The 26,320-nt window shown below is 34.8% G+C and overlaps 1 protein-coding gene across 1 annotated transcript in view; it reads left to right on the plus strand.

Moving 5' to 3' along the window:
* The window catches only part of LOC120770584 (putative uncharacterized protein DDB_G0282133), a 47,555-nt gene that overhangs the window by 20,138 nt on the left and 1,097 nt on the right, over positions 1-26,320 (plus strand). Inside the window, exons 4-12 of the mRNA XM_040098166.1 lie at positions 3,219-3,291; positions 3,373-3,722; positions 3,853-3,970; positions 4,029-4,173; positions 7,706-8,203; positions 14,883-15,055; positions 24,187-24,385; positions 24,444-24,559; positions 26,179-26,253. Coding sequence (XP_039954100.1) covers positions 3,219-3,291; positions 3,373-3,722; positions 3,853-3,970; positions 4,029-4,173; positions 7,706-8,203; positions 14,883-15,055; positions 24,187-24,385; positions 24,444-24,559; positions 26,179-26,253 — 1,747 coding nt within the window. The remainder of the gene's footprint in view (positions 1-3,218; positions 3,292-3,372; positions 3,723-3,852; positions 3,971-4,028; positions 4,174-7,705; positions 8,204-14,882; positions 15,056-24,186; positions 24,386-24,443; positions 24,560-26,178; positions 26,254-26,320) is intronic.

Below are 26,320 nucleotides of genomic sequence, written 5' to 3' on the forward strand. Positions count from 1 at the left end.
AATATAGAAAAGTCCTTTTGCAATGAATAAACCAAAACTTAGATGCAAAAACATACGATTTTTTATTCATAACAAATTGGTGGTATGTTGTTATTATTTTAATTTCTTTGAAGTTATTTGAGATAGGGCTTTATGTTATTATTTTCTTGAAAATAAATTTAAGTTAGGGCTTTTTGTCGTAAGTTAAAATTAGGACAAACTTATATAATAATTCATGTTTGAAGCAAAATAAATATATAATTAAAACTAAAATATATATTTCAAGGCAGATGTTTTTATACTGTAAACAAATTAGGTTTTATAAGGTAAATTATCATAAAAACTGTGGCAATCTGCTGGAAGAAATTTTTTTAGATCTTGCAAATGGTCCCACTTTTTTTTAGATATGGCTATTTTCTCTTTATAAAGACAATCAGGGGACACATTTTCAATCGGAAACCTCGATCTCTGTGGGAGTAACTGATATTCATCCGTTACATTTGTTTTAAAATCAATTGATCCTGACGAGTCTTACGCCAAGGCTCAAAACATGCTTACTGTATGATCTCCAATGCCCCTGCCTGCAATTTAAGAAAAGCTTAAGTATATATATCTAAAGTTGTTTCAGTGTGCAATATTCACCTGGTCATTGATGTATATCTTTGAAATATTTTCGAAATTTAAAATAATCATAACGCAAATGGTGCCTTGTAGAGGTGCTGGAACTTTTCTAGATTCTTAATGGGTTGAACAAATTGAGACAGCAAGTTTATTTGTTTTTTATTTATTTTTCTCTCTATAAAGGGATACGATGCATCACATTCCATTTGCGTATGACCACTTATTAAAAACTTCTGTTCAATTGTTATTTCGCTTTCCTTTGAAAAATTCAACAAGGCGTTAGACAAAACAGTATTACGATTTTGGTGAAAGCAACCATCCGAGTTAATAATAATGTGATGGGTTTCAGGCGATCGAGCATGGAAATTCCTTAAGTGCTTAATAATAATAGACTAAATTTCCATCTGTTTCGTCCCACACATAATTATATGATTCATGCGTTACAATATTATAGACAGTAAAGTTATGTAGTTGAAGCTTCATTTTATAATGCAGCACTCGCGTTTGGTTGAGCACTAATTTAACTGCCTGCATCCATACGGTCTGCACATAGTCGGATTCAGCATTTTGATCGTTTTGCTTTCTGCGCATTTTCGATTTCTTCTCTATGTTTTCGTATAGCTCATCGAAACATTATTAACTTTATGTGATACCATAAGTACTGATCTTTTCTGGCAAAATAGAATAATTTAATTCCTTTATTAATTGCGTAAATATTGGGTACGACAATTTTAGGCGTCCATTTTCTTTTTCGGATTCACACTCGTTGACATAAAGCTTGTAAATCTCCTGATATGAGGAAAAATCCTATTCGAAGTAAAACTTTTTGCTATCTTTTCGACAATAATGTGACTCCATTTTTGGCAACGCAACGCTCTCTCTTATCCAACCACAGAACTTATCGAACAACCTGGTATTCGAAATTTATTTGTTGATCCTCTGTCCTCGTTCATTTAGTGTTGTTGCTTCTAGAAAATAAAGAAATATTAAAAATTTGAAGTAACCGATTACATATACATACCATACATACTTATGTCTATTAATAAAAGCTTTTCCGCAATTAGTTCACAGTCACATCAATCATCATAGTAAAAAAACGTCATTTAAATTCAAAATAATGTAGCATCGCTTTTCATAAGTGTAAAGAAAGAGGAGAAATGTTAAAAATAGAAAGTACTCAAATTGAAAGAAAATTTGTATTTTGGTTACATCATTACATGATTCAAAATGATGAAGATAAGACTGTGATCGATATCGACTGTGTCGATAAGGCGCGTGCGTCCGTTTTCGAAAATGTATTTGTATCCATAATATCAAAATCAAAATTGTTTCTTGTTTTTATCATTAATTTTCCGTTTACATTTTGATGATTTTGTGTTATTTAAGGTCCAGGCCCAATGCTGGCTGGCTCAACTTGCTTTCGTTGACTTTTCGAACTTTGAATGCTTGTATGACCAAATAAGCGCTTTGAGATCTTACAAACACGGTTGCCACTTACTTAATACTATATTTTGGGTATTAAAACGCCAAACAAAACATTAGTAATAGTTTAAGTATTTTTTTAAATTTAATTTGAACTAGTTTTTTTGTCAAAATCCCGAGACAAAGAGGAAACTTTGAGACGACAGGCGGGATCCAAGCAGTGTGCACCTCGGCTCTCAAGGCGATTCCGGAGTATGCCTTCCGTGATGCCTTCAATGCTTGGGAATAGTGCAAGCAGCGCTGCATCGACGCAGAAGTAGCCTATTTTGAAAGTTTTTAAAGAATTGTAACGATTGGTTCAATAAATTTTTTAAGGGGGGAGTAAGGTATTTTTGTTGTTTTTTTTTGCATTTTTTTTATTTTATATTAATGTACAATATCTTAAGATTATTCTGTGAAAATTTGAGAGCAATTAAAGCAAAATTGACGGAGATATACACTTGTAAGTTTCCGCCCTCCGATTTGATTGTGAGCGTCTGTGAAACTTTAAAGCGTTTTTCCACAACTCACGTTTTCAACGTCGGTGCCCCTCATAACTTCAAAACTACTGCACCGATCCTTTTGAAATTTTAGACACTATTACATATTTTGCGAAGTAACGCTGGAGAGTTGTTTTTTTTTTTTGTTAATAATTTTGATTTCGCTATAACAACTTAGATGATTTTTTCCCAAACAATTGTGTTTTTCACTTCAAAGTCATCGAAAAAATTCAAAAATTGGAATTTCAAAAAGCCCTTACAGCGTTACCTGGGGAAAACTATTATCCAACGAATGAACTTTAATTTTTTGATTTTGGATGATCCAGCAACGAGTTATGAGGGAGAGTTTTTTTCGAGACCCATCCGGACAATTGCTGCCATTGCCGTATTTTTTAATATTTCGTTCTAAAAAATTCATAAGACATTTTTCGAATGTCATACTTCAATGTGCCATTGGTTGGGTTGTATAAATAAATTGTAACTGTGTCGTCAGGAAAAAAAATCACAAAAACATGGCTTTTTTCGTATGATTTGACCTTACCCCTGATTGGAATGATTGTGGAAAACTACATGAAATTATAACAAAGGATTGACTTGGAGTTTATGTTAACGGGTGTGGAATTGGGCGGAAATATTAATTGTTCTACATATTTTCAGGACGCGGCAGTTGGACTGAAGATATTGGATTTGATTTGAATACAGACTTCAATAGTAATTCTTATCTCAGCAAGTAAGTGACAAAGAAAAATTATTTCAAATGTAGTACACTAGTACCTTTTCTATTTTAATAAATTCTTTGACCTGTCAACAGTGAATCCTTTTTATCATTTTCCCCGGCCCTGACAGTATTGAAACAGGAGCCTCAATCCGATCAATTGAAGGCTAATAAAAGTCCATTGAATACTCATCCTATCGTAACTGGCAGTGGTGGAAGCGTGCCAAAACTCGATAAGCCGCCAGCGCACATAGAAACGGTACCAACAACCGATAATACACCTAAGAATGCCTTGAACAACACTCTTTGCGGATGTGGTTCACCAAAGACCAGCACACCACAGGAAATCGAACACAACGGAAACAATATTGACAAGTCCAACGGCGGTGCATCCAACGCATTCGGTAATGTTGGCTCACCTTACAGCTGCGGCGAAAAAACAATCGGTAAAGTATGATGTTTCACATATGTATGTATGTATGTAGGTATATGCTATGCATAGATATACACACATATATGTATCACGTATTTGTGCTTTCAAATACAGCAATGTGCTCTATTTGGTAACCTTTTCAGCGCAAGGAAATTCAGCGTCCCAACAATTATCCGAAGTCGATGGGAGCAAAATTGAGAACAGTACTGGTCGAGGTGCTGCTAATGGAAATAATACCAATGCACACTCTGATGACCACAAGTAAGCCATAAAGAAGTATAGATTCGAATCAGTGAAACACTCTTTTCGTAATTTTCAGATTTCAGTACATTTTGGCAGCTGCAACCTCAATAGCCACCAAGAATAATGAAGAAACGCTTACCTATTTAAACCAGGGACAAAGCTACGAAATCAAGCTTAAGAAGATCGGTGATTTATCGTTTTATCGCGATAAAATATTGAAGGTGTGTGAGAATGTATTAAAGATATTTAGCATGCAAAGGAAATTATTCACTAATCGTAAGAAAGAAGGATGAGAAATTTGGTTTTAAATTAAACAATTGAAGTCCATATCGTATTGGTTTAATGCATGTTGGTATATTATATAATTATGAATGCCTACATCAATATACATATATGTACATATGTATGTACATATGTATATACTACGAAAAAAACCTAAAAAAAATATTCTTTTGTGGATATAGTGGTTTAAGTACTTTCGCTAACATACATATTTATTTGCATACATAGTTATATACTACAGTGTCATTTCTAGTTGTGCATATGTACTTGTATATTTAGTACTCATATTCACTTTATTGGAATTTATTCAACTAAATTGATTTTAATATGCTTCAATTAAAACAAATTGCGACAATAGTAGACAGACATATTCGCACATGTACATAAGTGTACAGCGCAGAAATATGTGTCGTACAATATGTAGGCGACAGATATTTATCGTCCGCGGAGCTTGGCGAGTAGACTGAGTCCATACATAACTGTGCTGAATATTTGCTGATTTTTTGCTCGGATTGATTGAGGAACGTAACAATGCAGCGTCGGGTTTTGATGACAACTATCTAACTGTACTTTAAGATCGTAAGTGGTCGGCCCACAGCAGTGCCGAGGGGTGAATAGTACCTACTCTCCAATTGACGCAATCATACAAAACAATATACAGCAGAATATGTATGGATGTGTATGTATGTATATGCCATTACTATGTATACATTAATATGTATGTGCATATGTATATAAAAGTAACTTGTACATACACATACATACATATGTAATTTTTTTGTTTAGGAGTACATTTAAACTTTATTATTATATACTCGTAACAGATCTTACTGACGCTAAAACGTTAAACTGATTATACTGACTCGCTCTTGGAAGTACATGCTTATCATTTTATGTATGTACAAGTACTGTATGTCTAAGTGTGTTAATTTTTACAACTTTTGTAAAAAAATCTCATTAATTTACTCTTACAGCCTAGGCAAAAGAATTTTGGATACAATGCACACATAGGAATGTACATATGTAACTATGTACATATGTATATCCGAGGCACTTACATATGTATGTACATACATACTATATAGTACATACTAACATATGAACATACTATGTATCCATATATACACTATGAAAAAAAGCATGTCCATGTTTTTTTATGTACCATCCTACTAGAACTATTATATTTAGACTAGTCATCGAGGTTGCTATAAATATATTGACTTAGTTTTCTTTAAGTACATATTTTTAACAAGATAATTAACAAAAATTATGAAAAGCGGAAATATAATTAAAGTAGAAATTAAAATAATTTATTATTATATTGCTTAAATAGTACTGTAGTATTAATAAAAAACCATTCTTTGATATTATTAAAAAAAAAACCGACATGAAAAAATGCAGCACATTCGGAATTTGAGCACTACTTCCACCATACCAATATATAAGTAGTCTCTAAGTCCTCATTATTGCTTTTTTTTATTCCGAATTCATATGGCAAATTCCAACATGCCGATCAGTGAAGACAATTGAGTTGTGCATAGACTCATTTTAAGTTTAAGTTTTGGTACTTGATAGCAAAAATATATAACAACTTACCTCTGAATCGAATTTAATTAATTGTTAACATAAATATACAACTTTTCCCGGTTAAACCAATTCAGTTTCGAGTCCACTTTGTACTGGAAAAAGAAAGTAAAGATTACAATTTTAAGAAGTCTACAAGGTGTGTTCATAAAGTATCGCGAAAGTTTTGCTGACAGTTTTCTTCGATTGCAGGAGCGTGGTCTATCATGAGTTCTTGCCACAGGGAAGAACGGTCAATAAGGAATATTACCTGCAAGTTATGCGCAATTTGCGCGAAGCAATCCGCCAGAAACGCCCGAATTTGTGGAAGAACAAAAATTGGCTTTTGCACCACGATAACGCCCCAGCTCACACATCGTTGCTTGTGCGCGACTTTTTGGCCAAAAACAACACACTAATGATGCCGCAGCCACCGTATTCCCCAGATCTTTTTCTTGTTCCCTAAACTGAAGAGGCCCATGAAAGGACGACGTTACGCTTCTCTTGACGAGATAAAGACGGCATCGAAGGAGGAGCTGAAGAAGATAAAAAAAAAATGATTTTTTGAAGTGCTTCGAAGATTGGAAAAACCGTTGGCACAAGTGTATAATATCTCATGGGGATTACTTTGAAGGGGACAAAATAGATATTCATGAATAAATAAATAATTTTTGAAAAAACACAAAATTCGCGATACTTTTTGAACACACCTCGTATACCTATAATACCCATAAAAAATGTTAAATTTCGCGTAATATCTCAATAAAAAATGTTGATCATTCATTTCCATTATATGTAATTGTTTTCCATCATAACGTAGACCCTTTGACACCAACAGTGTCGAATAATCTATCTGCCTGGTTATAATACTGGTGCTGTGAAGCAATAGGTTCATATATAAATTTTGGAGTTACGTATCCATAATGCGTGCATCAGAAATCTGCACCAGTGCTACCGCAAGTATAATCGCTTAAAATACGCAGTTGCGGCAGAGATAAAGAGAAACTCAACTAATCTCTCATGGGAAGTGAGAGAGCAATTGCTTACCGATAAAACCTCCCGAACTTTGACAGTTGACTTAATTTAAATGCGCAAAAATGATTGTTTTTTCCGATCTGGTACAATGAAAACTGTTTAAAAAAAACGCTAATTTTGAGACGCCCTCACGATGGAATAAGTTGGATATCCCTTTATCCCTGGTTGCGGTGTTTAAACGCCGCAAAGTTTGTAAGTGGAGTGCAAACCAGCTCTGTTCTTCTTATACCGCATAGCAGAATACGCAAGCCGAAAATCGGCCAAGGCGAATATCACAGAGAAGAATGACGAAATGCAAGATCATAATTCTCATTTCCTTTTGATGTCCCTTTTTAACACTTGCTTTGTATGCATTCACTAGATTTAATATTCAAAAGATTCCTGTCGAGACAAAAAAAATAATAATGTTGGACCACGCGTTTATTGCCGAGCGAGATATGCTATATGTAAATATATTATATTATAGAAGAAAAAATTTTTTTTTCCAGTCCGGTCCTTGTAGTTGCGGTGCATCAATGCATATCTCTGCCATGCATCCCTACATACACATGTGGCATTTGGAAAAGAACAAATGAATTTTGTTATTAAAAAGGTCTGATATGGGTAACTCAAGCATTACTACATTTATCCTGAATAGCTATCAAAAATTTAAGAAAAATGTAATTCTGTCGCAATCAATATATCCGTCATAAACTGGAGTGTTAACTTTTTATAATAAATTTGTTTAGATTTCGAGAAATATATATTAGTCCTTATATAGCAATACATTTCCAAACAAATACTTTAGTGCTATCTGCAAGTAGACCTAGTTGTAAATATACTCCTAACTATATATGTATATCATCGTCAATTTATTCTTTCTTATTGTTATAGAGTGTCATCAAAATATGCTTCCATGAGCGTCGCCTACAATTTATGGAACGTGAGCAAATGCAACAGTGGCAAGCTTCTCGACCTGGTGAACGGATTATTGAAGTAGACGTTCCACTTTCATATGGGCTATGTCATGTATCGCAACCGTTAAATCCGAACTTCTTGAATACTGTGGAAATCTTCTGGGATCCCTTAAAGGAAGTAGGCGTTTACGTTAAAGTGAACTGCATTTCAACTGAGTTCACACCCAAAAAACATGGAGGAGAAAAAGGAGTGCCATTTCGACTACAAATTGAAACTTATATAGAATCAACCAACTCTACCGGAGGAGCAACGGCATCAGCAATATCGGCTGGTGCTTTATCAATTGCATCTAGTTCAGTATCAGCTGGGATAGCATCAGCGTCTATGCCGACCGGTACTAATATACCATCGGGGAACAACCACTCGCTCATAAGTGGCAAGCAACCGGTACATGCAGCAGCATGTCAAATCAAGGTTTGTGGTTAAAGTTTCAATTTAATATTACTCACATACATACGAGTAGTACATTAATATGTATATTTATTAATAATATAGTATACGATTACATATACATATTATGTATGTCTTCAATTTAGTTTGACCATATAACAAATATAACTTAATTTATATTAAGTGTTTATGAAGAAAATAGTTTTTGTAATAATAATTATGAAATGTTATACATACAAGTATGTCCTATAGCCCTTTAAAGCGCGTTAAAAAAAAAAACTTTATTTTTCTTATGCAATATACATAGATATATGTGCATATGTATTTATGTCTAATTCGCAATTATGAATGGGAACGGGAGAAAAAATCATATCATCAAGTGTAACTCCAATAATATGATAATAATTAGTACGTGTATGGAAAATATAAAGATCGAAACCGATATCATCAATTTTTAGCACCAATAATATATAATAATATATATGCTCAATAATACATTATATGTACAAGGTCTGTCGCAAAAGAAACAGAACTTTTTAAATATAACTGTTTCTGGTGGCGCCACCTTTTGGTGGGTATATGAAATAAAATGTTTGATCTCTTGTGGACATTTCGTAAGAGACAATTGGATAACTACAATCGATGTTATCGATCAAAAAGTGACAGCAGCTTTTGGTCATCGGTCGTAAAATGCAAAGAGCAAATATTAAATTTTGTTTTAAACTTGGGAAATCGTTTACTGAAATAATGCGCCGTGTCATCGGTCGACGCTTTTCATTGGTTTTTTGACAAAAAAACCCATATTAACCATTAATCCCTCACCCTACTCACCTGATCTATTTGACCTATTTGGAAAACTTCATTAGCCCATGAAAGGACACTGGTTTCAGGACATTTCAGCTATCCAAAAGGCGACGACCGATATTCTCAAGAGCATTCCGAAAAATGACCTTAAACACTCACTTGAAATTCTAATTGACCGGGCTAAACGCTGTATCGAAGCACAAGGAAACTACTTTGAATAAAAAAATATAACTTTTGAAAAATATTAATTTTTTGCTGTTTTTTTTAACAGTCCTGTTTCTTTTGCGACAGACCTTGTATATGTATTTTATTTCATTTGCACATCTCAGATATTTACCAATTATTTTGGAATTTTGGATTTCAATTATTTTTAAATGGGATTGTTTCGATATCTTCAATAATATTGTAATCCCCCCCTGGCCCCTATATAGTTAATATCAGGATATTCGAACATCGAAATTTACTACATATACATATCGTCACCTGAAATGCAAAATAACGTAACAACATTTTGGGAAATTTAGAGTGGCATGAATGAAACACGAAATAAAATGGAACATGAGTGAAAGAAAATTTTAATATTGGTTAAAACTAGTTTATATTTGATCGGAGAACCAGAAAATGTTGAACATATGTAATATTATGTAAGTAATTTGAAGTGGTGAAGCGTAATCAATAAGACATTCAATTTCGAATTTTTTGATGATACGTTATTTTGCATTTCAGGTGACGATATGTACATATGTATGTATATGATTTGTTTTACACCTTAAAGTATTTCCCTAGCTCTGATACTTGCAAGTTGCAAGAGTATAAAATGTTCGGTTGCACCCGAACTTAGCCCTTCCTAACTTGTTAAATACTTAATGTTTATATGTACGAGGTGTGTTCAAAAAGTATCGCGTATTTTGTATTTTTTTTTCAAAAATTATTTATTTATTCATGAATATCTATTTTGTCCCCTTCAAAGTAATCCCCATGAGATATTATACACTTGTGCAAACGGTTTTTCCAATCTTCGAAGCACTTCAAAAAATCTTTTTTTTTTATCTTCTTCCGCTCCTCCTTCGATGCCGTCTTTATCTCGTCAAGAGAAGCGTAACGTCGTCCTTTCATGGGCCTCTTCAGTTTAGGGAACAAGAAAAAGTCACAGGGGGCCAGATCTGGGGAATACGGTGGCTGCGGCATCATTAGTGTGTTGTTTTTGGCCAAAAAGTCGCGCACAAGCAACGATGTGTGAGCAGGGGCGTTATCGTGGTGCAAAAGCCAATTTTTGTTCTTCCACAAATCCGGGCGTTTCTGGCGGATTGCTTCGCGCAAATTGAGCATAACTTGCTGGTCGATATGGTTAGGTCCTCAGAAACTTCTCTAACGGTGACGATTGGGCAATACCATTTTCTCCACTTAATTAATTTTTTCGTCTGTTGTTGAAGTGCTCGGGCGGCCGGCACGCTCTGCGTCGTTCACATCTTCTCGGCCTTCTAAGAACATTTTGTACCACCGATAAACGTTGCTTCGGTCCAAGGTAGCTTCTCCGTATGCCACAGTCAACATTCGGAATGCATCCGCGCACTTAATTTCGTTTTTCACACAAAATTTGATGCAGGTTCTTTGATCCATTTTTTTGAATAGGTAAAAATCGAAGACGATCCAAAACACGTGCAAGCAAAGCAGCTGTCAACAATTAAATGAACATTCAAAATGGCCGAGCATAAGTGAGAGGCAACATAACGCCACAAAAATATACGTAACCCGCGAAAATTCAAAATTCGCGATACTTTTTGAACACACCTCGTATAAATAGTGATATACAATTAATGAAGTTAAATTGCATTCAGAAATGTAAGGGAATCGAAGGCAACTAATTTAACAAATTTATTGGGAACAAATTGAAAACAAGTTTTTTTTATAGTTTTTGGCACTGTTTTTTATTTAATTTTAATTTTTAACAAGTGAAAAAAGAAACACTTTTAGTTTTACGAAATAAATTCCAATATTAAATAAGGGAAACTAATTTCTATTCAATTGTGTTAATATTAATCTCTAATTAGTATCCTTTTTTTTTTGAAAATCCATAGTTGTTTATAATTAATCGAAAATACATCGACATAGAATCAAGTATGTTTTGGTAGAGAAAACTGGAATAGCTTTCCATTAATTCCGAACAAGTTGCCAAAGCTCATCTTAGTTAAATTGCCACTTTCACTGTATTCCACATTTTAGATCTGGGGATTGTGGAAACCACTCCAATACATTGGTATTATTGATCCTAAACCACTCTTTTGTACGCTCAGTCGTGCGTTTGAAGTCGTTGCCTTACTGAAATACCAACATTAGCGGCATATCATCATCAGCGTGCTGTAGCATATATTCTTGAAGTGTTTCAACATAATCGGTTGCCTTAATAATGCCCTATATCCTATGGAGCGGCCCAAACCGTTGCATAAAAATGACAACCAAACCATAACGTTTCCGCCACCATATTTAACGGTCTTTAATGTTGTAAGTTGCATTTTTAGTTCTTACTTGAGGAAATAGCTCATTCAGAATTAATGAGTTTTCTTGTGTTTCACGTTCTTTTTGATCAACAATGGAACTTTTCTTGTGCTTAGGGTCTTTAAGCTTTTCTTTGTAAACACTTTATGGATAATTGATGGATCAACATCAATGTTAAATTCACATTTTATTTGTTTTATGGAAATAAATCGACTTTTTTTTAACACATCGATTTATATAGTATTTGTTTAGCAATCTTATTTTGGGTTTCCTGCTACCTATTTCAATCTGGGCAACTCATCTAACTCTTAGTTCAAAATTTTTTTTTTTAGAAACTTGAAAACTACTTCTCTCGACTAAATTTTTAATATGCTCTCGAGGTTTTCGTTCGCTGTGTTTACCTTTTCGCACATCTATTTAATAAAGAGGGAAAGATACACTAACTGGTCACGATTAACATATAAAGTACCATAACTAAGCACTTAATTATACCATATATAATATATATAAAAGTCTAATTTGACACAGGGGATCGCGGTAGCAGGGGCACCTTTGGGAAAACATTTTTGTATGTAGTTTAATGTGCATATCTCCTAAACCACTAAAGCTAAAACAACCGCAGTATCTATAGTTGACTTTTGACTGAAAATGACGCTCAATGTATTGGATATACAATTAAAATTCAGAGAATCCTCTCTTGACAATATTAACTCTGTGTATAAAAATTGGGTTGAATCGAGGCATATATCGGCCAATATCTGAGATATCTCAATGAAAATTACAGAACGTTTTTTACTCATAACAGTGTATTTTGTGCCTGAAATAGATTAAATTGGACGAAAACTTGACCTAGCCCCCATATAGCTAATATGGGGATTTTCAAACACCCGGTCTACTTTACTTCATATGAATTGTGATTGTATATTAGGTACCTTATTGAAACACAGGGAACAATTTTTTGGTCTGTGGCATGATAATAGTTAGTAGATAAAATCGGGTCGATACTATGCCCATATACTAATTCTAAATAATTTCAAACAAACCTCATGCCGAATACGTTGGTCAGTGATCCTCTGGTTAACGTTTTATATTTTACGGTATTTCCCTGCCTTTGATTCCTGCAAGTTGCAAGTGTATAAAATTTTCAGTTGTCCCTTAACCCTTCCTTACTTGTTATATCCTTATTTTCATTACACATAACAAAATTAGAAAACATGAACAAAATATCTTTATTATGACAGTTTTGTACTGAAACAGAACAAAAGTGTCGAAAACATATGTAGACTCTAAATTTAGATATCTCCAATTTTGATGTTTAGTAAAACCTTAAGACCTTCCGCATAATTTTTGGTATATTTTTCGTTAGGGCCAGAGAGTAAGGATCACATGATGTTTGCATGCACGAAAAATTTTGTTTTTGTAGAGCCGTGTTATTAACCTTAAAATATTATTCTTACTTTATCTCGTAAAATTAACACGTTTTTGTAAAAATATTTTGTTGTTGTTTAAAAACGACACGGTGCCCTTATTATATCGCACAACCGTAAACCGACTTTGTTGAACACAGAGGGGATTTTTACCAATTGTGTGTAAAGAATTTGCATTTTTAGTATTTTAGTTTTATTCACCTAACGGTTGTACGTACCACCTAAAAATAATCGAGATAGACACAGGGTTATATGTATATATAAATGATCAGGATGACGAGAAAAGTTGAAATCCGGTTGACTGTATGTCTGTCCGTCCGTCCGTCCCTGCAAGCTGTAACTTGAGTAAAAATTAAGATGTATCAATGAAACTTGTTGTGTGGGTTCCTTAGTACAAAAAAGTTTGAGAATTTTTAAAAAGTGGGCGTGGCTCCGCCCTCTAACTAGTTTAATGTACATATCGCCTAAACCACTTAAGCTACAGCAAACAAATTTGTTGAGTACAAATCTTATAAGAATTTTTACCGACAATCTGAAAATGTGTGAAATCGGAGGGTAACCCCGTTCACTACCCATAAAACGGTACTGATTAAAACTACTAAATGTGCATTAAATCCGTAACTGTATATTCAAGAGAAATTAAATTTTTTTACCGAGATCGTACGAGAGGGCTTTATATCAGTCTTTGTTATAATTGGACGATGGGCGTGGCACCCACTTTTAGGTGAATTCCTATATCTCGAGATCTGCTCTACCGATCTCAACCAAATTTGATACTTGACATTTTTTTAACATTTTCATATTACCGTGAGAAAATGTGCAAAATCGAACCACAACCACACCCACTTTCCATACAACACAATTTTAAATTCCTTTTGATTCTTTCACTCTCCGCTATACAAATCAAGAAGCAATCAATGTAACGAGATAAAACTCTGCACCAATAGTGCTTAAGTGTATGCCACCTTATAATAAAAATTTAAATTCAAATCCAACAAAAACTGTTCAACCCCCTAGGTACCGAATATTTGAACCGCAGTGCCTATAGTTGACTTTTGATCGAAAATTTCGGTCAATGTCTGTGATATATAATTGAAATTCAGCGATAATCCTTCTTTGACAGCGGTATGTCTGTACTTCAAAGATGGGCTTAAACGGACCAATACTTCAATTAGCCCCCATATACCTAATATATAGATAATCGAACTTTCGATTGACTTTGTACCTCATATATCGGCCAATGCGAGTATCTGAGGTATCTCAATGAAAATGAGCTAGCGTTTACTCATAACAGTGTTTTTTTGGTACTAAAATAGATAAATTTGAGCGAAAACTTGACTTACCCCCAAATAGCTAATATCAGCATTTTCGAACATCCGGCCGTCTTTACTCTATATGATTAATTTTTTAGTAAGTGACATGTTAATAGTATGGGGAATTGGGAAAAATACATAGATAAAATCTGGTCGATACTACATCAACTTCCTTAAACTACATACGTGACCTGGTCTACGGAAAGGGGGCTTAGGTGTCAAAAAAAAGGAGAACCATTAATGGATAACGAGAAACTGACGATTATTTTTAACAGCTTTTCCCAGAAAACTAGTTTTCGCACGTTAGCTCCCTTTTCGTAGACCAGGCCACATATAATGGTTTTCGTTTTTCTAACAAACCTTATGTGTCTGTTAATATAAGGGGTTATATATAGTATATGTATATTGCTTGGATTTCGATCCTCAGGTCGACGTTTGGCTTGAAAGTTTGCAAGAGTATAAAATGTTCGGTTGCACCCGAACTTAGCCCTTCCTTACTTTACTTCAAATGGAGTTTGTTTTTGTTTTATGCATTTATGTCCTTATTATTTTTCACAAAACTGTCTGTATGTGTACATATATATGCATCAAAGTGTTTATAAATTCCATTTAATTAAATATATTTTTATATGAACTAAAATCCAGTGCTTTAAATTTTTCTAGGTATTCAAGTTAAAAGGTGCTGATCGTAAACATAAACAGGATCGCGAGAAAATTCAAAGGCGCCCTCAAGCAGAGCAAGACAAATTCCAGCCAAGTTATGAGTGCACAATTATGAACGACATACCTCTGGATATATTAGCACCCACAACATCGGGTTGCTTTAGCCCTGAATAGTAAGATACATACATATATATATATCCAGTAAATATATTGGGTGGTCGAAAAAGTCTTTTCGTATTTCTAATCAAACTTCAACCTATTTTTTTATAGTAATAAATAAATAAACACATACATATGTACCATTTTGGTCGACCATCGTAAACTTCACAAACTTCATTGGTGGCTTGCGTGACATTCTTCCCTTTTTTATACAAAAATTTCAAAATATTGCGAATTTCTTCATTATTTGCACTCATTTTTTAGCAGCTATATTTTTTTTTTAACTTCACCGAATTTAATTTTTTTTTGGTTGAACTTTTCCAACACTATATGGTATGATAAAACGTGATTGACAGCACTGGAGATATACGACTGCAACAATATCTATTAACAAGATACGAAAAGACTTTTTCGACTACCAATATAATGATTTGTCAAAAAAGTCTTGCGGTATTTTTATTGAATTTTTTTTTTTTATTGAAATTGAAATGAATTTTTGATGACTCATGTCCAGCTCTTGACCGATGCTACGGCTGCTACTATGCCGGTCTCTTTCGAAAAATTCAGCGATTTTATCGAAATTTTGACGACAGGCCTTCCGGAGCGTGGCGCATCTTCGACCACCTCTACACCAGAACGAAAACGTTGAAACCATCGTTGTGCGGTAGAAATGGAAACTGTATCGGGTCCATAAACTGCACATATTTTATTGGCGGCTTGAGATGCATTTTTGCCTTTATCGTAGTAGTACTGTAAAATATGCCGTATTTTCTCTTTATTTTGCTCCATGTTTGCGACGCTATAACTCACGAACGACTTAAAAGAAACGACAATCAATCAAACACGTGTTATCGCGTGAAATGAGCTTTCCAAAAAGGTATAGCATGGCCCGATGCGACGAATAAAACTAGAACTACGCGCTTTCAGCGCCAACTAGCGAAAATACCGCAAGACTTTTTTGACAACCTATTATAATAAATCATACATAATTTACACTATTATGGAGTCTTCGGTTCAAGTAATACTTGCATTTGTAGTTGGTAATTTGGTATTCGAAATTATGATTTTTAAATAAGAACGGGGACTAGTATAAAAACTATCAGTTTAACAGACATATGGCCAGCAATTAATTAATATTAATAATACCAAGTATGAACGCAATTCATTTATTTAGGTATGTTATAAACACGTATTTTATATGGTAAAATGTTCGCAGTTCCATGACCTGATAATCGAGAAACATTATACTCTTCGAATTTCGTTTGGCTATAACAAGTTTGTAATTACGGTCACGAAATTGTTCTTATGTTTATTCCAACATCTTCCGCTAATAAACCAAACCATTTGAAAAGGACATGTAATTTTTAAAGGTGCCGGCAGAGTGGACGCTGAAGACCGAGTTGAGGAAAATGACGCCATCGGACCCAATACGATTCACGCTTTTTTCATCGCTTCAAAGTACTATTTTCCAAAGTTTGACGTCCTTTTCTAAATGCTATTTGACAAAGTTCAGCCGTTTTCTTATGTTTCCTTTAAACATGTATTGAAAGAACAAAAGAAGAACTCCTCACTTCGAATTTATAAATTAACAAAATGTTTGGTAGCCAATACAAATCTGCACAAGCATTTAATTTCCATTGCCGCCAGTTCGGTGATATGTCTAAAGGTATGCGCTCCCGAGTGGTTAAGTCTTGATCTCCCGAACGCGGAACAATCAAGAAGGAAGCGTTGAGTTGTTTTCACCTCGCTAAAGAATTTGGATTACTTGTAACAAAGTTTATGGCGTTATTAAAACTTTTTCAAGAACATTTCATAATTTTGGCAATCTGAGTTGAATTTTTGCTTTTTTTATGTAGATCAAAAATCATTCTCCGTTTTCCCGGAGTACATTACAAATTTCTAACTATTTTTTATATTTTAATCTTCTAAATCTTACACTTTACAGTTTATAAATAAAGTACCAAAGAATATATCGAAATAAATCTTTCTACAAAGAGTGTCTTTGGAACATGACAGATTTTGTCTAAAACTGTGGAAATCCATATGTATATGTTGCCCTCAGTGCTTACTTTGAGAGTTAAAGAAAACATTATACTGGAATCTAGTACTACAGATAACCATATTTGGGGATGTTTCGTCGTGGAGGCTGAATTTACCGGCCGTAGTGCCAAAGATACCTTCTTTGCCCACCCTGGCGTTAAAGTCGCGAAGCACGATTTTGACATCGTGGCGGGGGCAGCTCTCATAAGCGCGCTCCAAGCGCTCATAGAAGGCATCTTTGGTCACATCGTCCTTCTCTTCCGTCGGGGCCTGGGCGCAAATCAGCGATATGTTGAAGAACCTCGCTTTGATGCGGATTGTGGCTAGACGTTCATTCACCGCAGTGAATGATAGTACTCGGCTACGGAGTCTCTCTCCCACCACGAATCCAACACCAAACTTGCGCTCCTTTATATGGCCACTGTAGTAAACGTCACAAGGACCTACTCGTCTCTGTCTTGGACGGCGTTGATGTCAGCCTTTATTTTTGCGAGGACATCAACCAGCTGGGCAGCGGCACCTTCCAAATTAAGGGTCCGGACATTCCAAGTGCATGCCCTTATTTCATAGTCCTTATTTCGTTTGCCATGGTCATCATCAAAAGGGGGGGTCTCTCATCCGAGGCAGTTGGTAATCTTTCATTGGGGGGGCTTTTTACGTGGCGGGTCCCAAACCCAGCGCACAACCCTATGTAGGGGATGTTTCGCCTTCTCACTTTAGCTCGCCTTCGAACGATGTTCTTAGGCTACCCAGAGGATACTTGGTCAAAGACCGGAAGTTGTTAGCTGCTTGAGCCATGTGTAAAAGAATCGTTTCTGGCCACTCCCAAGTGAATGGCGATCAGAGAACTTTCCTCACTTGCGTGAACTTCTACACATGACTTCATCCTCCGAATATGGTGCAGAGTATTCGACGATGTCAACAACGGATGAGTCGACGTTGCGAGTTTTCGAGAGAAAAGTTCTGCGAAAGATTTATGGTCCTTTGCGCGTTAGCCACGGCGAATATCGCATTCGATGGAACGATGAGCTGTACGAGATATACGACGACATCGACATAATTCAGCGAATTAAAAGACAACGGCTACGCTGGCTAGATCATGTTGTCCGGATGGACGAAAACACTCCAGCTCTGAAAGTATTCGACGCAGTACCCGTCGGGGGAAGCAGAGGAAGAGGAAGACCTCCACTCCGTTGGAAGGACCAAGTGGAGAAGGACCTGGCTTCGCTTGGAATATTCAATTGGCGCCACGTAGCGAAAAGAAGTAACGACTGGCGCGCTGTTGTTAACTCGGCTATAATCGCGTAAGCGGTGTCTACGCCAATTAAGAAGAAGAAGTGAAAACATTTTCCTGATAATAGTACCTACTTGTGCCAGAAAGGGGTAACATCGGATCAAAACATCGGGAAGTATTAAGTCGATTTGATCCATTTTAGGTACAATAATAATAGCATGACTTGCATTAAGACAACTCACTAATAAAGTCAATCTTAAGTTCGACAACATTTACCATATATGAGGTACCATATGAGGGCTAGGGGATATTTTGACCTGATGTTACCCCTCATATGTTATACCTATGTAATCTACGGATTTTCAAACATCAACTCGACCCTTCCATATACATAGGTCAATCTGTTATTTATCTTAAAGAGTATCCATTTCTTAAAATCGGGTTTATATGTCTCTAGCTCCCATATACCTTAAATAAGAAATTCACACTTCCGGGGGTTTTATATCGGTCAGTATTAAAGGAATCTTACCAAAATTAAGTAAACGTATAATATTGGATGTAGAATAGTTTAAGTACCCAAGCTCCCATATTCTTCATATAAAGATTGTCTAGTAGATTTTATGTCCAATATGTTGGCTAGTGTGTGAATTATCTTCACACAAATGCGAGTATGTTATACTTTAGTAATGAAAAACGTGACTGCAATCAGTCCAGACCTTCCCTAGTCCTTATATAATCCATTTAGTGATTTTTTTCAGGTATATAATATTTTATAATTTCGAAAGAAATTGGTCAAGACCTTTGTCTAGCGGTCATATCCTTAATACGTACATACATATATTGATTTCTGAAAATATTCCTCTCAACCTCTGCTTGCAATGACTCACACTAATGGATTCTCAAAGGCCAAATATCTATGGTACATTTATACTTCCCTTTCTTAGGTATAATAGGGCTTCAGTTCCGCATAGGATAATGCCTTCTTTTATTCTTTGAGCAGGAGTCTTCACTTTAACTCCTATCTCTGAAGATCGTTTTTAGAACACAATCGTATATTTTTCACACACATACATATGTACGTCTCCATGTTAATTATCACCTAACTCTTAAAAGTTATTGCATGCTGTTGGCGTTAATTAAAAAAGAAACTGCAGGAGTGTGCGTAGACGTTTGCCTAATAAATTAATTTGAGTTTCTACTAAGGTGATAACGACTTCTTTTAGCCAAATTCATTATCGCCCATAGCATACTGTAGATTCTCATCGGTGTACATAAATATAGGTTCCGAAATATGAATGTAGCGCCCTCACAAGTATTGGGTTAACATATGTATGTGAGTATATGTGTCTTAGACTTTACCAATCTTCACCAATTTACAGAAACAAACCCAACCGGTTTTGTCATTGCAACTAAAATGATTCGCTATATTTATACATGGTCGTACATATGATATCTACATACATATGTAAAACAAACAAACACATGACTAAACATTCTCATACACACGTTGATGCTTGACATAGCTGCCATCGTTCCTCAGTGTTTGTATGCGTTATTTTGCAAATTTTTTAAAGTGTGACAACGGACTCTGCCGATAGCGAACTCCATATCGACTCTGACTCCGACAAAGAGTGCAGAAGACTTTCTCAATTGAATGCACAAACACAATTGCAAACGCAGAGCTGAACCAATACTAAATATGTACATATACTCTGTGCACCAATACGTGCGTTGATAATACCGGCCAACAAAATCTCACCACTACATGGAAATTGGCATTTGCGAAACTGAACATTTTGCAACAGCTATTGTTACTATACTTAAGACTGTTGTGTAGGAGCTCCAGTATCGGTATCGTGTTCAGTACGTATTCGAGTTTGAATGTGATCGGGAGTGTTAGTAAGCCTTAAGCGCAAGCGCGTCGTTACAGAAAAAAAGAAAGCAAAAAAGAGACTTCATTTTAATCTCAACGACAAAATTCGGTGTTTTTTGTGCTGTAAAATCTTATGTACGGACGAGAACTAACTTAGCCTGCATACGAGTATTGGCGAAGGCTCCAGTTAAGACTAAGTGTTTTTGTTTCGATAGCTTTAGATCGGTACACGAGAATAATTCACAGGGTAGGCGGTAGACGAAAAAACTTGAATGGTCCGATACGTTTCGTCGAACATGTACTCTACGTCAAGGGATTGCCGCACAGCTGCATACAACTTTACTGAATGCCTAGAATTGTTAAGCTCAAAAACAAAGTTGTTACGCCGTGTTTGATAGTTCGCTAACAAACATCGTTGTTGTTGTTAATAAAATTACTGAAGAATTGGTTGCACGCTTGACATAGCTTGTGGTATGTATGTATGAGCCCATCATTTTAAGGCTTGCTACAACTCGAAGCATAAACTAAAAGAATTTAGGAAGAGCTAAGTTTGCGTCTAACCGAACAACTCATACATACTCGTACTCTTGCAAATTGCAAGGGTTAAAGACAGGGTACCATAAGGTACACAACCCAATTCAACCAAACCATTTTCGACACACAGCTACACAACTATCAGAAAATGATTCTCTCTGAACTTAATTTATATATCTCACATTGACCGATATTTTCGGTAAAAACTGTGCTTAGGGGCTTATATGTACTATGTTCGGACCGACAACGAAAACATGTTTTCGTGGGAAAAACTGGTTTTCGCACGAAAAATTGTGTTTTCGTTCATGTAAAATCTGTCAAAACGGAAACACAGTTTTCGCTGAAAACTACTTGAAAACTTACATTCCACTCATTACAATCGCTGCCTGCTCTAGTTTAATCGATGTTTTTGGAAGACATATTTTGGCGGCTCTAAATTGTCACTTGATATTTGTTTACATTCCATATACAAACACAGCTGTCGCTTGATATTCTCATATTGGGAGGATTCTCTTGCTCTTGCAAAACCTTGCACTGTGCAGAAATTGCAGAATTTTCCTCTTGCTGCAACGGCACAACAACAAACACACGCAGAAAATTATTATGTTTATTTTCGTGCCGTCATATATCACTAGATTCTGCAATGGGCGCTCTATTGGCCTTGCATATTTCGGTATAGGATATTTGCATTTTGTGTCATCGTGCAATCTTGCGAGAGCAAAAGAATGCCGCTATTGATAGTTGTCAGTGAAAACTCATCGAAAACACACATTGTCGGTCTGAACGACTTAGATTCCACAACTTACAAATGTGTTTTCAAAATGTTTTTAATGTCGGTCCGAACACATTTTCGCAATTTTTAGTCACAAGGTGGCACACCTCAAAAGCAGTTTTCGTGCAAAGTTTTATCCTGATTTATAATAGTAATTAGTTCTTGCTTTGTATACTTATAAGTGAAAGTTTCAAATGGAATTTAAAATTGTGTTATATAGAAAGTAGGCGTGGTAGTCCGATTTCGTCCAATTTTGATCTTGGCTCTATGGCGTATTTAGTTATTGATTTATCGCGCTTTTAGTAGGTTTTAATAGTGAGTGAATTTGTAGCTTTAGGAGATGTGTTTATCAAACTTATTAGAGGGCGCTTTTTAAAAATTATTTGCCCGCGTCCCTTGTCACGGCGATAACTTGTGCCAAATTAGAGTTTTATATCTTAACTTAGTCCTTAATTATGGTACTTTATACGTTTTCATTTAAAGGCGTTTTGTGGGCGTGGCAGTGCCCACGGACGCTTGCACGGATTTCTATTCGTCTCGTCATCTTGGTCATATACATGTACATTAGGGTGTGCCATTTTGAGGCAACCTTTTTTTCAACTGAAAAACAGGCTCAAAAGATGAGCTCTTAATATTAATATACTTTACTTCTAGATATTCTACTCGAAATCGAGTTAAAATAATCGATTTTTCGAATGACAAGAATCGATTTTTAATCGACTTCGACTACTGAATATCGATTCCGAAAAATCGATTATTTTACGAGAAAACTCGATTTTCGAGTAGAATCGGAATCGAGTTTACCATCCCTACTGGCAGCCATCGCGTGCACATATAATAACCACCACAAAAAAATGATTTTTTTTCCATGTAATTTATATGGAAAACAGAAAAATTGAAAGAGGAACCTCTTAATATTAATATTAAGAGCTCTTCTTTTGAGTGACTTTTTTTTTACACATTTCGAAAGTTTTGAGCCTGTTTTTCAGTTGAAAAATAAGGTTGCCTCAAAATGGCACACCCTAATGTACATAACCCTATATCTAGTTTTAGGTGATACATTCAACCGCTAAGTGAACAAAACTATTATACTCCGCAGCAACATGTTGCAAGAGTACAAAAATATGTCATGTATGTTACGTAATGCATATACTCGTACACATACGTTATGTAAGATATTCAGTTTCAATTATGAAAGCAGCTTCAGGTAAACCAGGACACAAATGAATTGTATCTAATGTCTTGAAATTTTTATTTTTAACAGTTGAAATTTTCCCAACATAAAAACATTTGTATTTTCAAATTTACTTTTTTATATTCCATTAATATTAAAATAAATTTCATGGTAATATATTATTTTAAATAATATTAATATAATATTTATTTTATTTAGAATTAATTTTAATAATATTAATAATATAAATGCAAATTAATATTCAATACAATTTTTAACAAATACTTTTATCATAGAAAAAACTTTGTGTGCGTAGAAAAAGGAAATTTTCCTAAAAGTTTGAATATGTGTTTTTTGAGTTAACATATAGTACACATATCTTTGTATGAGTGTACTTACAATCACATCCAGATTGCATATCTCTAAATGATAACATATGAAAATACGAAAAACAAAAAAAAAGCCAATATGTGATGCTATAGCTCGAAACCTTATAAATATTTTAAAATTTTGCAAAACGACTATTAAAATAAGTGCCCTAAGATAAAATAGGTGTCTGAAACCTGTGTTTGTAGGTTTGCGCAGTCATGAACAGAATTCATGTATTTTTGATAACGTACATAACTACTCTCACTTATCCATTACTTTCGTTCTAATATCTATCTAATATAAGTATCTAATATTAACCATTTGGACCGGCAAATGTTGGTTTGCTATATTCGTTAATTTTAAGAAATACTACAATTGTAATTATATTCGATTCCACTTGTGGATCTGTGTATATAGTAGAACAGAATATGGTTATGAAAATCGGTTTAGATCGTATAAGAGTGAAAATTTAGAGTTCAACGTATTTTTCAATGTGAAATCATAAAACAAAAATAATTTAGCGACGGCGTATGAAAAATAAATGTTGACTGATTCGCAGACCTACCTGATAACCACATCAAATTTTATCACAATCGATCCAGCTATTTCGGAGGAGTTTTTGTGGTATTTAAACAACGAATAGATTTCATTCAGATATGTATTAGAAATTATGGAAAAGTATGTTGCCCACAAACGTAGTGAGACTTTTAAAATGGGTAGAAAAACTAAATACAGCGACGAATGTTTGGATAAGATAAGTGAGAAAATGCTTTCAGTAATTGTGGTTTTTGATTTATGATCGGGATGTTCAAATTAAAAAAAAAAACGTAATTTATTAATTGTGTTGTTTTTAAAAGGTTGCATATTGCATTTTATTTCATTTTACTTTTATTGTTTTGTCAGTTCTTCTTACTTTTTATCCTAACCTCTACTTATATACATATACATATATTAGCGTTATCACATCCGTCTATCGGGATGCAAAGTAATTTAGATTATTATCAGAGGAGTACGAGTATAATTAGTTGGTATTAGTTTATTCGCCAAAAACGAAACCGAAACCTAATAATATTAATTTCGTATATAAATACGTTACCAAAATTGATTCAGTGACATATTCACATTTGCTCTTTTTACTTCCTAACTTAGTATGAAGATTTGGCCCAATTCACCGGTACACATTCCCAAGTACGATGGCATATTGCCGTACACTGGAGGATCACCTGTTACCAACTCCAGTCCCATAGCCATAAATAGTGTTACTTCAACAAATTCTCCAACGCTGAAACTAATGGAAGCTAACATGGTGTCTCCGCAGCAGTCGGTCACGCCAGACGTGGATGACTACGTAAGTTTATTGAAGAACTTAAAGTTGATAGCATAACTTCTTCAACTGATTTTTGTAGGCAATCAACATTTTGCCAGAATCCTCTCCAAGCCAAGTTGCGCAATGGTTGAGCCACCATAGATTGACTTCTTACCTGTCAACCTTTTCACACTTTTCCGGTGCCGACATAATGAGGTAAGTAAATAAAATCAATTATTCCCGTTTTAAAAGCCATGCCAGTTCATATTGCAGAGAAGATATGCCGAGAATATATCTTTATTATCAATCAAGCAATCTTGACGTATTTACATATGTGTCCTGGGCTACGAAAAGGGAGCTAACGTGCGAAAACTAGTTATCTGGGAAACAGCTGTTAAAAATAAACAATTCGTTTCGTCAGTTTCTCGTTATCTCATTGATTTTTTGACACCTAAGCCCCCTTTCCGTAGACCAGGTCACATATATCGATATTCAAGTAGTGAAATTAATTTGATCTGAATGGGCTGACCGTCTGTCCGTCTATGCAAACTGTAACATGAGTAAAAATTAAGATATCTTGATGAAACTAACGAATAGAAAACCTATAGAATGTCTCACTAAACAAATATCAATCACTCTAAGAAGTCTAGTAATGTTATTTCCTTGTGCCAAAAATGGATCAAATTGGATTAATACTTCTCTTAGCCCCTATATAGCATATACCAAAAATAAAAATCGAACTTGCCGTTGACTTTATACCGCATATATCGTCAATATATGTGACCTGGTCTACGGAAAGGGGGCTTAGGTGTCAAAAAAAAGGAGAACAATTAATGAGATAACGAGAAACTGACGATTATTTTTAACAGCTTTTCCCAGAAAACTAGTTTTTGCACGTTAGCTCCCTTTTCGTAGACCAGGTCACATATAGAATATCTTAATGAATTTGCGTGTTTCCTAACAACATTATATTTTGTTGCCTAAAATGAATAAAATCGGAGCCTAGCCTTCATATACCCAATATAAGGATTTTCAAACATCCGCTTGACCTTACCTTATATATTGGCCAATCTGTAAGGTATTTTAATGAAACTCAAAGAGTATATATTTCTAGTGATAAGCTAGGTACATATATCACCTAGCTCCCATATTTAGATTAAATTAGATTATTACATGTGGATTGCACCGCGACCTTGGGTCTATTATGCGCTGAGTCTTTGGATTTAGACTCACATAGTCCCAGCATATTGATAAAGTCCAATATTCTTCATCCATTTTGACTTCCATCTGTCTTTAAAGCATTCATGTCGTTTAATACGAGTGATATTTTATTAAAATTAGGTAGACCATTTTTCTAACAAAAAATGTGTTAAATATAAAAGTAATTGGTCCCTTTAATATACTGATTTCGAATCCTCTTACGAAACTGTATATTTGAGTAGCTTCCAACTACTGAAAGTATTTCTCCGGCTGTGAGAGTAAAAATTGTTCGTTTACACTCGTTTTTCGTCACTTAAAAGAAAAATAAATTCTTTAAAATATAAAAACAGCTGAGGCCAGGTGCAGCTCTCACTTACTAATCCATTATACATAAACCAGAGAGGGTTGGAAATTATTACATTGGGTATAGCGAGTTAAGGAAACGTTTGGACTATATCACGAACGTGTGAATATATTACATGGTAACCTATACATATTTAGAGTAGTAGTGGCAGAGAGTGTGTTACTATACAAAAACTACGATACTATAAAAATTTAAACTGTTGTCATCTCTTAGTCGAAAATAATAGATCTTACACTTTAATTTTGACTAATTATGACTATTTTTTTCTTAGGATGTCTAAAGAGGATTTGATTCAAATATGTGGGCTTGCCGATGGAATTCGCATGTTCAACATATTACGCGCTAAGTATGACCATATTTTCCTTTTTAATTTCTTTATTACATACATACTAAGTATTAATGGAAATTATTTT

Source organism: Bactrocera tryoni, chromosome 3 (assembly GCF_016617805.1).
Source record: "Bactrocera tryoni isolate S06 chromosome 3, CSIRO_BtryS06_freeze2, whole genome shotgun sequence".
Classification (NCBI taxonomy): Eukaryota; Metazoa; Arthropoda; class Insecta; order Diptera; family Tephritidae; genus Bactrocera; species Bactrocera tryoni.